The following is a 13,021-nucleotide window of genomic DNA, read 5'->3' on the forward strand; positions in this document are numbered from 1 at the left end:
GAGAGACTGGAAACCCAAATTGGTCTACACGGACAAGTTCTGGCCTGGTTTAGATCTTACCTGTCGGAAAGATATCAGTTTGTCTCTGTGAATGGTTTGTCCTCTGACAAATCAACTGTACATTTCGGTGTTCCTCAAGGTTCCGTTTTAGGACCACTATTGTTTTCACTATATATTTTACCTCTTGGGGATGTTATTCGAAAACATAATGTTAACTTTCACTGCTATGCGGATGACACACAGCTGTACATTTCAATGAAACATGGTGAAGCCCCAAAATTGCCCTCGCTAGAAGCCTGTGTTTCAGACATAAGGAAGTGGATGGCTGAAAACTTTCTACTTTTAAACTCGGACAAAACAGAGATGCTTGTTCTAGGTCCCAAGAAACAAAGAGATCTTCTGTTAAATCTGACAATTAATCTTGATGGTTGTAAAGTCGTCTCAAATAAAACTGTGAAGGACCTCGGCGTTACTCTTGACCCTGATCTCTCTTTTGACGAACATATCAAGACTGTTTCAAGGACAGCTTTTTTCCATCTACGTAACATTGCAAAAATCAGAAATTTTCTGTCCAAAAATGATGCAGAAAAATTAATCCATGCATTTGTTACTTCTAGGTTAGACTACTGCAATGCTCTACTTTCCGGCTACCCGGATAAAGCACTAAATAAACTTCAGTTAGTGCTAAATACGGCTGCTAGAATCCTGACTAGAACCAAGAAATTTGATCATATTACTCCAGTGCTAGCTTCCCTACACTGGCTTCCTGTTAAGGCAAGGGCTGATTTCAAGGTTTTACTGTTAACCTATAAAGCGTTACATGGGCTTGCTCCTACCTATCTTTCCGAGTTGGTCCTGCCGTACATACCTATACGTACGCTACGGTCACAAGACGCAGGCCTCCTAATTGTCCCTAGAATTTCTAAGCAAACAGCGGGAGGCAGGTCTTTCTCCTATAGATCTCCATTTTTATGGAACGGTCTGCCTACCCATGTGAGAGACGCAGACTCGGTCTCAACCTTTAAGTCTTTACTGAAGACTTATCTCTTCAGTAGGTCATATGATTGAGTGTAGTCTGGCCCAGGAGTGTGAAGGTGAACGGAAAGGCTCTGGAGCAACGAACCGCCCTTGCTGTCTCTGCCTGGCCGGTTCCCCTCTCTCCACTGGGATTCTCTGCCTCTAACCCTATTACAGGGGCTGAGTCACTGGCTTACTGGTGCTCTTTCATGCCGTCCCTAGGAGGGGTGCGTCACTTGAGTGGGTTGAGTTACTGACGTGATCTTCCTGTCTGGGTTGGCGCCCCCCCTTGGTTTGTGCTGTGGTGGAGATCTTTGTGGGCTATACTCGGCCTTGTCTCAGGATTGTAAGTTGGTGGTTGAAGATATCCCTCTAGTGGTGCGGGGGCTGTGCTTTGGCAAAGTGGGTGGGGTTATATCCTTCCTGTTTGGCCCTGTCCGGGGGTATCTTCGGATGGGGCCACAGTGTCTCCTGACCGCTCCTGTCTCAGCCTCCAGTATTTATGCTGCAGTAGTTTATGTGTCGGGGGGCTAGGGTCAGTTGGTTATACCTGGAGTACTTCTCCTGTCTTATCCAGTGTCCTGTGTGAATTTAAGTATGCTCTCTCTAATTCTCTCGTTCTCTCTTTCTTTCTCTCTGAGAACCTGAGCCCTAGGACCATACGTCACGGCAAACCAGGCATGATGACTCCTTGCTGTCCCCAGTCCACCTGGCCTTGCTGCTGTTCCAGTTTCAACTGCTCTGCCTGCGGTTATGGAACCCCTACCTGTCCCAGACCTGCTGCTTTCAACTCTTAATGATCGGCTATGAAAAGCCAACTAACTTTTATTCCTGATTATTATTTGACCATGCTTGTCATTTATGAACATTTTGAAAATCTTGGCTCTCTCTAATTCTCTCCTTCTCTCTTTCTTTCTCTCTCTCAGAGGACCTGAGCCCTAGGACCATACGTCAGGACTACCGGGCATGATGACTCCTTGCTGTCCCCAGTCCGCCTGGCCTTGCTGCTATTCCAGTTTCAACTGTTCTGCCTGCGGTTACGGAACCCCTACCTGTCCCAGACCTGCTGTTTTCAACTCTTAATGATCGGCTATGAAAAGCCAACTGACATTTATTCCTGATTATTATTTGACCATGCTTGTCATTTATGAACATTTTGAAGATCTTGGCTCTCTCTAATTTTCTCCTTCTCTCTTTCTTTCTCTCTCTCGGAGGACCTGAGCCCTAGGACCATACGTCAGGACTACCGGGCATGATGACTCCTTGCTGTCCCCAGTCCGCCTGGCCTTGCTGCTATTCCAGTTTCAACTGTTCTGCCTGCGGTTATGGAACCGCCACCTGTCCCAGACCTGCTGTTTTCAACTCTTAATGATCGGCTATGAAAAGCCAACTGAAAATTATTCATGATTATTATTTGACCATGCTTGTCACTTATGAACATTTTGAACATCTTGGCATAGTTCTGTTATAATCTCCACCCAGCACAGCCAGAAGAGGACTGGCCACCCCTCATAGCCTGGTTCCTCTCTAGGTTTCTTCCTAGGTTTTGGCCTTTCTAGGGAGTTTTTCCTAGCCACCGTGCTTCTACACCTGTATTGCTTGCTGTTTGGGGTTTTAGGCTGGGTTTCTGTACAGCACTTCGAGATATTAGCTGATGTACGAAGGGCTATATAAAATAAACTTGATTGATTGATTGATCCCTTCTTCTGAAATACAACATGACACTTTTGACCCTCTTGTGCAGCGGAAAAATCAAAAACCATTAGGGAGAGTTACTTTGCAAAGCCGTCTTTGAAACGTTGTAATCAGTCTCATCATCGTTATTGTTTCAGGCCAGGGGGACACACACACACATGCACATTATTGTTGTCCTGTGACTGTTTAATCTGGGCCGTTGGTTGTGACGAAGTCCCCGGTGGACAGGATGGGGTCAGTAACCAAGACCTTAAAAGGCTGTGACACGCTGGCCTTGATCAGCGCTGCTGGTGCCGGATCACAACACACCACACAGGCCACACCCTGACCAGATACTGACCCCTCTCTCACCAAGGGGGTCATTCTGGGTTACACTATCAATGAGTCACACTGGATATCCACTTCCATGCTTTCTGATGCCATCCAATAACAGACGTTTAACATTTAGCTGTATTCAACCCTCATTCTTTTCTCCTTGAGGGTATTTTTCATCTGAGTTTTTGTTTTTGGATCTTCACGATCAAAGCTCTGCATGTATTTTCCCACATTTCTATAATAAGACAAACATTTCACACCAGCTGTAGGAGCTAAACTTGAGACTATCATTAACAAAGCATTAAAAAATGCACTGTAGTACCACTCATAAGTACAGCAATATATCATAGTGGTAAGATCAAGGAGTTGCTAGACATATTGAATGAAGGGAGCCTGGTGCATGTCAGAGACTGCAGTTTAACAGGGAAGAGGAAAGATTTGTACATACTCAGCTGATACTCTAGCAGGTATCCTGTAAGGACTCCGTTGACCTCCAGGGGAGGTGCCCAGGTGAGAGTGACAGTGTGCTTCTGAACATCTGTGACCCTGAAAACTGGGTTTTTCTCTGGAACTGGGAAACAAACAAATATACAAGTAGTAAAAATTATTAATGCGTAACACAATAAGCTTGTGTCCAGATAGTTTATTTTCTTCTTCAGTTGCACCGTAGTGAATTAATATGTTCCATGGCACGCCCCTCTCCCCTCCTGTCTTACCTCCCTCTGGGGTTTTGAAGTTGACGGCGTGGCTACCTGGCCCATTGCCTCGCCTGTTGAAGGTCATGACGATGAGGCTGTACTCAGAGAAGGGCGTGAGCCCTGGTACCATGGCATGGTTCCGGTCCCCCGGGAATGTCAGAGTGTGTTTGTCCCCGTGAGTCTTCTTTGAGTCCAGCAGACTACGCAGCCGCCACCAGTTTATCTGACACCGCCATGACAGAAGGACACACAGTGTTATGAATCTAACAGATCGTATGTGAGAAAAGGACAATAAATCATGAATGGGGAAGGCTATAGTCTGGGTTATAGTATTTTGCGCTAGTGGCCTGTGTAAGGTAACAGTGCGCTGCCAGCATTAGGGAGACAAAGTGGGGTGAGAGGTCCAGGAGATCCAGCGAGGTCAGGGTCTCTCCCTTTAAACTGTGTCTGAAAGTTTCAGGGCTGTTTTAAAGAATTACCCTGTAGCCTCCCAGATGTCCATGCAGCTTGTCCTTGTGAACACGCGTCCAGCTGACCTTGACCAGCGAGTTGTTCATCACCTCCACCGCTGCATCATCAGGAGCCGCAGAGGGGACTGCAGGGCCAAATACACTCACATCACAGTCCATTCAGCCCCGTTGTCACACTAAGTACTGTAAAGATCAACCCAACATGTGAAATACACTGCTCAAAAAAATAAAGGGAACACTTAAACAACACAATGTAACTCCAAGTCAATCACACTTATGTGAAATCAAACTGTCCACTTAGGAAGCAACACTGATTGACAATACATTTCACATGCTGTTGTGCAAACGGAATAGACAACAGGTGGAAATTATAGGCAATTAGCAAGACACCCCCAATAAAGGAGTGGTTCTGCAGGTGGTGACCACAGACCACTTCTCAGTTCCTATGCTTCCTGGCTGATGTTTTGGTCACTTTTGAATGCTGGCGGTGCTTTCACTCTAGTGGTAGCATGAGACGGAGTCTACAACCCACACAAGTGGCTCAGGTAGTGCAGCTCATCCAGGATGGCACATCAATGCGAGCTGTGGCAAGAAGGTTTGCTGTGTCTGTCAGCGTAGTGTCCAGAGCATGGAGGCGCTACCAGGAGACAGGCCAGTACATCAGGAGACGTGGAGGAGGCCGTAGGAGGGCAACAACCCAGCAGCAGGACCGCTACCTCCGCCTTTGTGCAAGGAGGAGCAGGAGGAGCACTGCCAGAGCCCTGCAAAATGACCTCCAGCAGGCCACAAATGTGCATGTGCCTGCTCAAACGGTCAGAAACAGACTCCATGAGGGTGGTATGAGGGCCCGACGTCCACAGGTGGGGGTTGTGCTTACAGCCCAACACCGTGCAGGACGTTTGGCATTTGCCAGAGAACACCAAGATTGGCAAATTCGCCACTGGCGCCCTGTGCTCTTCACAGATGAAAGCAGGTTCACACTGAGCACATGTGACAGGCGTGACAGAGTCTGGAGACGCTGTGGAGAACGTTCTGCTGCCTGCAACATCCTCCAGCATGACCGGTTTGGCGGTGGGTCAGTCATGGTGTGGGGTGGCATTTCTTTGGGGGGCCGCACAGCCCTCCATGTGCTCGCCAGAGGTAGCCTGACTGCCATTAGGTACCGAGATGAGATCCTCAGACCCCTTGTGAGACCATATGCTGGTGCGGTTGGCCCTGGGTTCCTCCTAATGCAAGACAATGCTAGACCTCATGTGGCTGGAGTGGCCCGCCCGTTCCCCAGACCTGAATCCAATTGAGCACATCTGGGACATCATGTCTCGCTCCCATCCACCAACGCCACGTTGCACCACAGACTGTCCAGGAGTTGGCGGATGCTTTAGTCCAGGTCTGGGAGGAGATCCCTCAGGAGACCATCCGCCACCTCATCAGGAGCATGCCCAGGTGTTGTAGGGAGGTCATACAGGCACGTGGAGGCCACACACACTACTGAGCCTCATTTTGACTTGTTTTAAGGACATTACATCAAAGTTGGATCAGCCTATAGTGTGGTTTTCCACTTTAATTTTGAGTGTGACTCCAAATCCAGACCTCCATGGGTTGATCAATTTGATTTCCATTGATAATTTTTGTGTGATTTTGTTGTCAGCACATTCAACTATGTAAATAAAAAAGTATTTAATAAGAATATTTCATTCATTCAGATCTAGGATGTGTTATTTTAGTGTTCCCTTTATTTTTTTGAGCAGTGTATAAGCTCAGCTTTATGGTGAATGATCCTCCAGATCATAATATATGTTTAGTATTGGCTGGGTTGAGTATTTAGATGCTTCAAAGATATGTTTCTGTAAAATATGAATCTATAGATCAGTGACTGCATCTAAATAATGTGATATACCACTTTCACAAGGTAGGAACTAGTGTGGGGCTCACTGCTATTGCCTAAGCGATGATACCAGACAGGATGACAACAAAGTATTACGAAACCTCTAAAGGAAGACAAAACATTCTTAACAAGGTTGAGGTGCTTTTTTGATCTATAACATTGTATTTGACCACCTGAGGTAACTTCCTGAGGGCAAGTCCAAAAGAAAGCTAAAGATGAAGATGGAAATATAAATAAATACAAACCAGCATGGAATGAAGTGGTTTATGACTTCTAAAAGAGAGTTTTAGCTCAATAAAGCTACTACATGCATATCACACATTTCATCAGCTACTTCGGCCTTTCCAGAGAAAGGAGTCTATATTTTAAGGACTGTAGCCTACCATACACACAGCTGAATAGTACATACTCTACCATATTATCCTTGTACATTTCAATAGTATCATTATTGTGAAATACACATAGAAACTCTCTGTGTTTAAGTCACTCACAGTCTTCTCCAGAGTAGCCCGTCACCACTTTGGGTTCAGGTCCCCATCCCTGGTGGTTCCTTGCCTGGATCCTGATCTCATATGGCACAAACGTGGGAGTGTCCTTCACCACAAACGAGTGTCTCTTCACCACATGCTCCTGCCAGTCCTCCTCCACATGCTGTCTCTTATAACTCACCTTATATTCAAGGCCTGGCCCATTGTGTTCAATGGGGGACAATGGCTGCAAGAGCGAGGAAGGTAAGAATAACAGTAACACACAGATTATTACCATTTTATAGGAACTTGAACAATTAAGCAAGGATCTCTTTATATGTCTTTCTTCATCTAGGCTATTGCAGGATTATAATGACAAGCCCATACACTTGGATCCTAATCAGGCTTTGATAATATAAAATCAGTAAAACAATTAGACATTTGGCTGGGTGCTGTGTCCTGGCAGCTCTGAACCACCCCTCTGATATAAAGAGCAGGCTTCACAGATTATAGAGAGATCTAGTGCTTTCCTCACAATTGGCTGACCATGATGGGAAATAGAATAAGACACTATTATCCAGAAAAGCAAATCATTAACAATGAGAGAGCTCATCAATTCAGAAGCTACATTACTCTGCAGGAGCAGGAAGATAATACGTGAGGGTGAGATGAATCTTTTTACAATAAAGCTGAATTTATTACTGTACATGTAAGAAATCTTCTCTCCTCTCTTTTCACTTTCTAATAAAAGCACCACAATGAGCAGCTTTGATAGCAATCCAATTCACCATCCAAAATAGCTCTTCTAAAGTTATAAATCAACAATATGAAATATCAACAGCATGAATATTTGATTTCTGAGCGATTCTTATTTATAATTGCATGTAACACTCTTAGAAAAAAGGGTTCCAAAAGGGTTCTTCAGCTGTCCCTATAAGTATAGGAGAACCCTTTGTGGTTCCAGGTAGAACTCTTTTGGGTTCCATGTAGTGTGTCTAACATGGAACTCAAAAGGGTTCTACTTGGAACAAAAACGGATTTACCCTTTTAGGTTCTAGATAGCACTTTTTTTCTAAGAGTGTACACTATTCTAGCTTATTTTCTCTTTGAATGAAGAGAGTTTTTGATTTCCACAAAAATATAACTCCTGTGAAATATTCAGTATTCAGAAAGGTGCATACGTATTCAGGGAAGGTACAGTATATTGAAGGAACCACATTCTGTTTCTTACCTCCCAGTTGATATCCATTTCATGTGGCAAATGACCTTCAATTTTGATATTTTCAGGGTTCTTGTCAGGGGCTGGTGAGAGAGAAGAAATATGGATTTTGGCAGAAATCTCCTGTGAAATGTGCACATAAGAGACCTTGGTATCAACAAGAGTGGAATCAATTATCTCAGATGATGAGTGTTTTAAAGTTCAACGAGCAGCGCAGGCAGCTCCGGTGGCCTGTACGGTGATATGAAGGAGGAGGACAAGGTAACATGAGTGGAGGAATTCCTACCTGCGGGAGGGGTCTTGTATCTCTCTGTGGGCTCACTGGGGCGCCCTCTGCCCACTGTGTTAACTCCAGACACTCGGAAGCGATAGTCGACATGTCCGTAAAGTTTGAGGACTGCCGAGCCGTGATTTCCAGGAACTCTCTGAAGCTCTCTCCAGGTCCCCGGCTCCCACTGGCTCTCCTCATACTCAATAATGAACTCTGTTGACAGGGTGAGACACACAGACCAGTCCCCAATCTGCCCAAGCCATTTGCCAAAGGGGATGCTTACCTAACAGCCAGCTATGCAGCAAACTATTCAGACCCTGCACTGAACAGGATACTTTCTCCAAAAGATTAAACTACTAATTTGTATTGGGATGTTGACATGAGACTAACACAATAATAAAGTACTAATTAACATTTTCTGAGTAAATATGTGCCATGTTATTTTCAGTGTATACTGTATACTACAGGCCTGATGCTCCAACATGCATGCAGAGCTGCGTAATGTGTTTGCTGTGTTTGCAGAGCCAGGTGGATGACCAGACTATTACCAGTGGTTGAGCTGTTGTGGTCCTCCCCAGTGATCCATTTGAGCTTCACACTTCTGCCCTTGTGTTCAGATAGCACCAAATTCTCAGGTGCATGTGGGATGTCTGAAAACACCACCACCACAACAACAACATTGCTTTGATAACACACAAAGACAGGGAATCCTCTGGAGTGGAAAAGGACTGAGGAAAAACGTTTGAAGCAGAAACTGACCAATTGAGAAGAAAGAAAGTGAAAACTATGATGCAGTAACGTAGTTATTTGTTGGCAGGTCATAGACATTCAATGGCTGCGTTTCAAACTTATAAAAGACACACCCTCGTCCACTTACCCTCACCTTATGCCCTTGGGGGAATCCCCCTCACCATCTTGTACGTCAGTCAAACGATTAGCCAAACAAGGAAAGTTTGCAACATAAGCCCCTCAACCCTCGTTTTTGATCGAGTTTGTAAGTGTACTATCATGTTCACTTGAGGCCTGAAACACCCCATAATTCAATTCGCGATAATTGTACATCCACTAAGAAAAGTCAGCCGAAACTTAAAACCTCAACGTCAATATGGATAAGGTAACACACAAGTGTAAGTAAAAAGCAATGTAAAAAGGTTAGAAATTGTGCTACTTATGCACATGAAGGCACAAACACGTCTCGTAAAAGTAAGGATGTTTTTGTTTGGTTAACTTTTGGAAATTGTAAAAATAAAACATTTTCCTTCTTCATAAGTTCCAGCTAGGCAGGCAAATGTTAGTTAGCCAATTATTTTGGTAGCTATAGTACGGTAGACGTATATTAATAATTATATAGTTAATATAAGTAGACATGCAATCATAATTGACTGTAGCGCATATATAGCACCCAAAACACGAAAACACAAACATCGCGGGATGAACGAGTGACGAATTTCTGGACAAGGGCGGTCCATTATAAAAATCATTCCTTCCTCCCTCGCCCCTTGTCCTGCAAGACTACAGTATACTCGTCAGAAGTCATGATACGTCATCAGAAGTGTCTACTCAATTTGAGGGCTGAGGGGATAGAGTGTGTCTTTTAAGTGTTTGGAATGCAGCCATTGTTTTTTGAAGAGGAATCAAACAATGTAAATGCATTTTACTGTAAACGCAGAGCCAAGGTCTGAATCTGAAGACATGTGTAATCATGTTCTGCTCTGAGTACTATGCCATGGCACGCTTGGCTTCAACATACGGTATGGATCCATACTGTGACATGCATTTCTGTTGTGCTGGAGGTCATAGAGCCTTTAGGTCTGAGCAGGCTTTGATGTATTTGACATAATTTGCTCACCCAGCACCATGAGTAGTGCAGAGGCAGTGTCCTGATCCATTGGAGTACTGGCCACACACTTGTACATGCCCTGATCTCTGTGGCTGACGTTGACGATCTGCAGTATACCATCCTCTATGAAATATCTATCGGCAGAGAAAAAGAGAGACAACCTATTGATCTGTGCCATCTAAAAAGCAAGTGAACTTTCCTGCTAGGCTTATATATGTAACACCACAAGAAAGGCTTCATCTTACCCAGAATTCTCTGTGTGGTTTAGGGCTATCTCCATATCGTCTTTTTCCCACACAATCTCAAAGTCGCCACTGAATGAGTTGTCGTACACCGCCAGGCAGGAGAGCTGGGCTGTGGTTCCTATTAGGACCTGCAAGTCTTCCGGGGCCTGGAATATCTTTGTGGGATCTTGGATAGTTCAAACACACAACTGTATATGTAAAGGGTTATGTTTAGGACCCAATGTTTTCTGACTATGTGACTGAAGCAGGGAAAACTAGGTAAGACAGTTTTCAGGTCACATAGTCAGAAAAAACACATGGTCCTAGACTAGTATGTTAAAACAAATGCTGTCTTTCATTGAGTTGTATACCTTTAACATCCAGTAGGGCAGTGATAGCAGACGCCCCTTCAGTATTCTTGGTGTAACATGTGTATTGGCCCATGTCTTCTTTTTCCACATTATAGATCTCCAATGATCCATTCTGGTGAACTGTAAACCTTGGTCCCTCCACAGATCCTGTGGAGTCCTCCTTGTTCCTGTAAAACATTCAAAGCAATCAATTAAAGTCTCCACTAGCGATTTAATTAAATTACAGAAGAATGTTTTTGAGCACATCACAAGATAAAAATGTTTCATTAAAGTTTTTGTGTATGTGTAAGATGCTTTCTTTCTGTATATTTCCTCAATAAACAGTGGAGCACCAACCGATAAACAGATTCTGTACCCAGGTGTTTCATAACTATCTGTTGACACGTTGATATCTACTGCTCTCTGCTGGCCTCTGAGAGGACTGGTTGGAGCTGGACTAGCCTGGTATTGCCTGGGTGCCAATGATGACATCACATGACAGCAATAGCAGAATGAGCTGGATAAAGCCCATGCTGATCTGGGACCAGGGTTAGGGAGAGTCTACTCACCAGGTAACAACAGAGGGTGGAGAACTGAACACCTTGCAGTGCATCACTATAACCTTCCCCTCCACAGCTGAATACTCCAGACCTTCCTCTGTCAGGATCATAGGAGGCAGATCTGTGGGGAGAGACATCCCAGTGAGTGATTCAGGGTTTGGGATATGAATGAGATATGAAGGGATTTAAGTGTGGTCCTCCGCTTGAACAGATTCCTTCTTCCAGTATTTGGCTATAAAGAGTTACTACTAAAGTCAAAAAAAAAATTGAGAGACAAAATGTTGAGGTGAAAATGTTGTCATCCTTCTTTGTTAATTACCATTTATTTTAAAAGAATGGCTGGACTGTCAATGAAAATAGAAAAAATGAAAACAAATAGAATAATGAGCGCAAAATTTTAAATAAATGCGTCTTATCATTTCTAGCCAAAACATCCTGTGTCTGTCTCACTCCACGAAAGCTGTGATTTTGCATCCAGAAACAGACCAATGACAAACTCCAGACATTTCTGAAAAGCCAAAAAGAGCAAATAATTTCTTATCTGCTCTTATAAAAGCAGCACATGTTCGTGTTATGGCATTGAATTCTGAATTGACTGGAGAAATGGGTTAGCATATAAATGCCTGGGAGCAGGCGGAGTGAATCACAGGGGATGTGGGTGGGTAATCCGTATGGAGGACTGTGGCGCTCAGACAGCCATTCCTTCACCATGGCCCAAGAGCTGCAGGGTAGAGCCCGTGCCAGAGCTGTCTCTCAAACCAGACACAACACCACTCACAGACCATCTTCCACTGCCTAACGCCAATGTCTGGCAATTACAGAGAAACAGATGCTGCCCGTTCCATTGCCAAGCAACCAGTTGGATTCTTTACTGCACTTTCCTTGTCATACAATTTCATACTTAATGGGTAACTATAAATAGATGGGCGCATCTGGTTAAACAGAGTGATTAAGACTGAGATTTAGCAACTATTTATTTGTAACCAATAAAACATAAAGCCTCAGATGAAAGTTAAGGCTATTTTCAGAGGTGGAGATTAAAACCAGTGAAGCCCCATAAACTTACTCATGATCATGATATTGGCATTGGCTAGCAGGGTTCCATGTCTGTTGGAGGCCTCACATTGGTAGACGGCACTGTCAGTCGAGTTGGCTTTGTGCAAGACAATTTTGTCATCAAACTCTTTTCTGTTAGATGCTGGGACCTCTGCAATAAACAACGAAATCCATTAGCTGTGCACCAATAGGCAGTCCTGGAGATGCATGTCTTGTTGAGGTACACTGAGAACATACCCTCAATAGGCTTTCCATTCACCATCCATTGGATGGTGGGCTGAGGTGTGCCCGTGGCGGAGCAATTGATGAGCACATCTGAGCCAATCATACTAAGCTGGCTCTCAGGCTCAGACACCCACTGAGGAGGCTCTGGAAAGACCAACATCAAAGATAGACATAAAACATCTGCAATCAGGGAGGGAACCAGGCCACAGTTTACACATCTCAATAAATGCCAAATTTTTTTGTTTTACATGGAAATCACAAAATACTTGTTTGTGTTATCTTACCACCCAGAGACAGTTCTGAAATTGTGACTTTTTGATGCCCTCTTGAAAAGCAGTTTGTTCAATGTACCGTAGATGGCACTATTTCTCATGAAAATGTGTTACTATTATGAGGTACCTTCCTACAGTAATACCTAAATGCAGTTTAAGCTATACAGCATATTTTTCAGATACACACACATACCTTCCACTGATACGTCAAAGTAGTGGACGGCCATTCCGTGGATGTTCATAGCCTTACACATGTACTTCCCATTGTCGTCTTCATCAACCTGGTCAATGCTCAGGAGTTTCCCATGGTTCTCGATTGTTACTCTGTCAGGCAGCCTGTGGTCTATCTTCAACCACTCAATCATGGGAGTTGGACTGAATGAAAGAAGAGGGGCAGTGAAATGTTGTATGAGCAGGTTGTTGTAATTGCTTTACATTCAGTGGCATGTACAGCAGA

The 13,021-nt window shown here is 44.1% G+C and overlaps 1 protein-coding gene across 1 annotated transcript in view; it reads right to left on the reverse strand.

Annotated features, from left to right (window-relative positions):
* Nucleotides 1-13,021, reverse strand: part of LOC120059281 (neural cell adhesion molecule L1-like protein) — a 109,004-nt gene that overhangs the window by 26,061 nt on the left and 69,922 nt on the right. Inside the window, exons 9-22 of the mRNA XM_039008218.1 lie at nucleotides 12,758-12,939; nucleotides 12,305-12,436; nucleotides 12,078-12,218; nucleotides 11,021-11,132; nucleotides 10,473-10,639; nucleotides 10,123-10,288; nucleotides 9,887-10,011; nucleotides 8,586-8,687; nucleotides 8,053-8,250; nucleotides 7,779-7,849; nucleotides 6,572-6,794; nucleotides 4,205-4,320; nucleotides 3,744-3,948; nucleotides 3,476-3,598 (exon numbers count right to left, since the gene is read on the reverse strand). Of these exons, the coding sequence (XP_038864146.1) occupies nucleotides 3,476-3,598; nucleotides 3,744-3,948; nucleotides 4,205-4,320; nucleotides 6,572-6,794; nucleotides 7,779-7,849; nucleotides 8,053-8,250; nucleotides 8,586-8,687; nucleotides 9,887-10,011; nucleotides 10,123-10,288; nucleotides 10,473-10,639; nucleotides 11,021-11,132; nucleotides 12,078-12,218; nucleotides 12,305-12,436; nucleotides 12,758-12,939 (2,063 nt within the window). The remainder of the gene's footprint in view (nucleotides 1-3,475; nucleotides 3,599-3,743; nucleotides 3,949-4,204; nucleotides 4,321-6,571; nucleotides 6,795-7,778; nucleotides 7,850-8,052; nucleotides 8,251-8,585; nucleotides 8,688-9,886; nucleotides 10,012-10,122; nucleotides 10,289-10,472; nucleotides 10,640-11,020; nucleotides 11,133-12,077; nucleotides 12,219-12,304; nucleotides 12,437-12,757; nucleotides 12,940-13,021) is intronic.

Source organism: Salvelinus namaycush, chromosome 2, assembly GCF_016432855.1.
Source record: "Salvelinus namaycush isolate Seneca chromosome 2, SaNama_1.0, whole genome shotgun sequence".
NCBI classification, from domain to species: domain Eukaryota; kingdom Metazoa; phylum Chordata; class Actinopteri; order Salmoniformes; family Salmonidae; genus Salvelinus; species Salvelinus namaycush.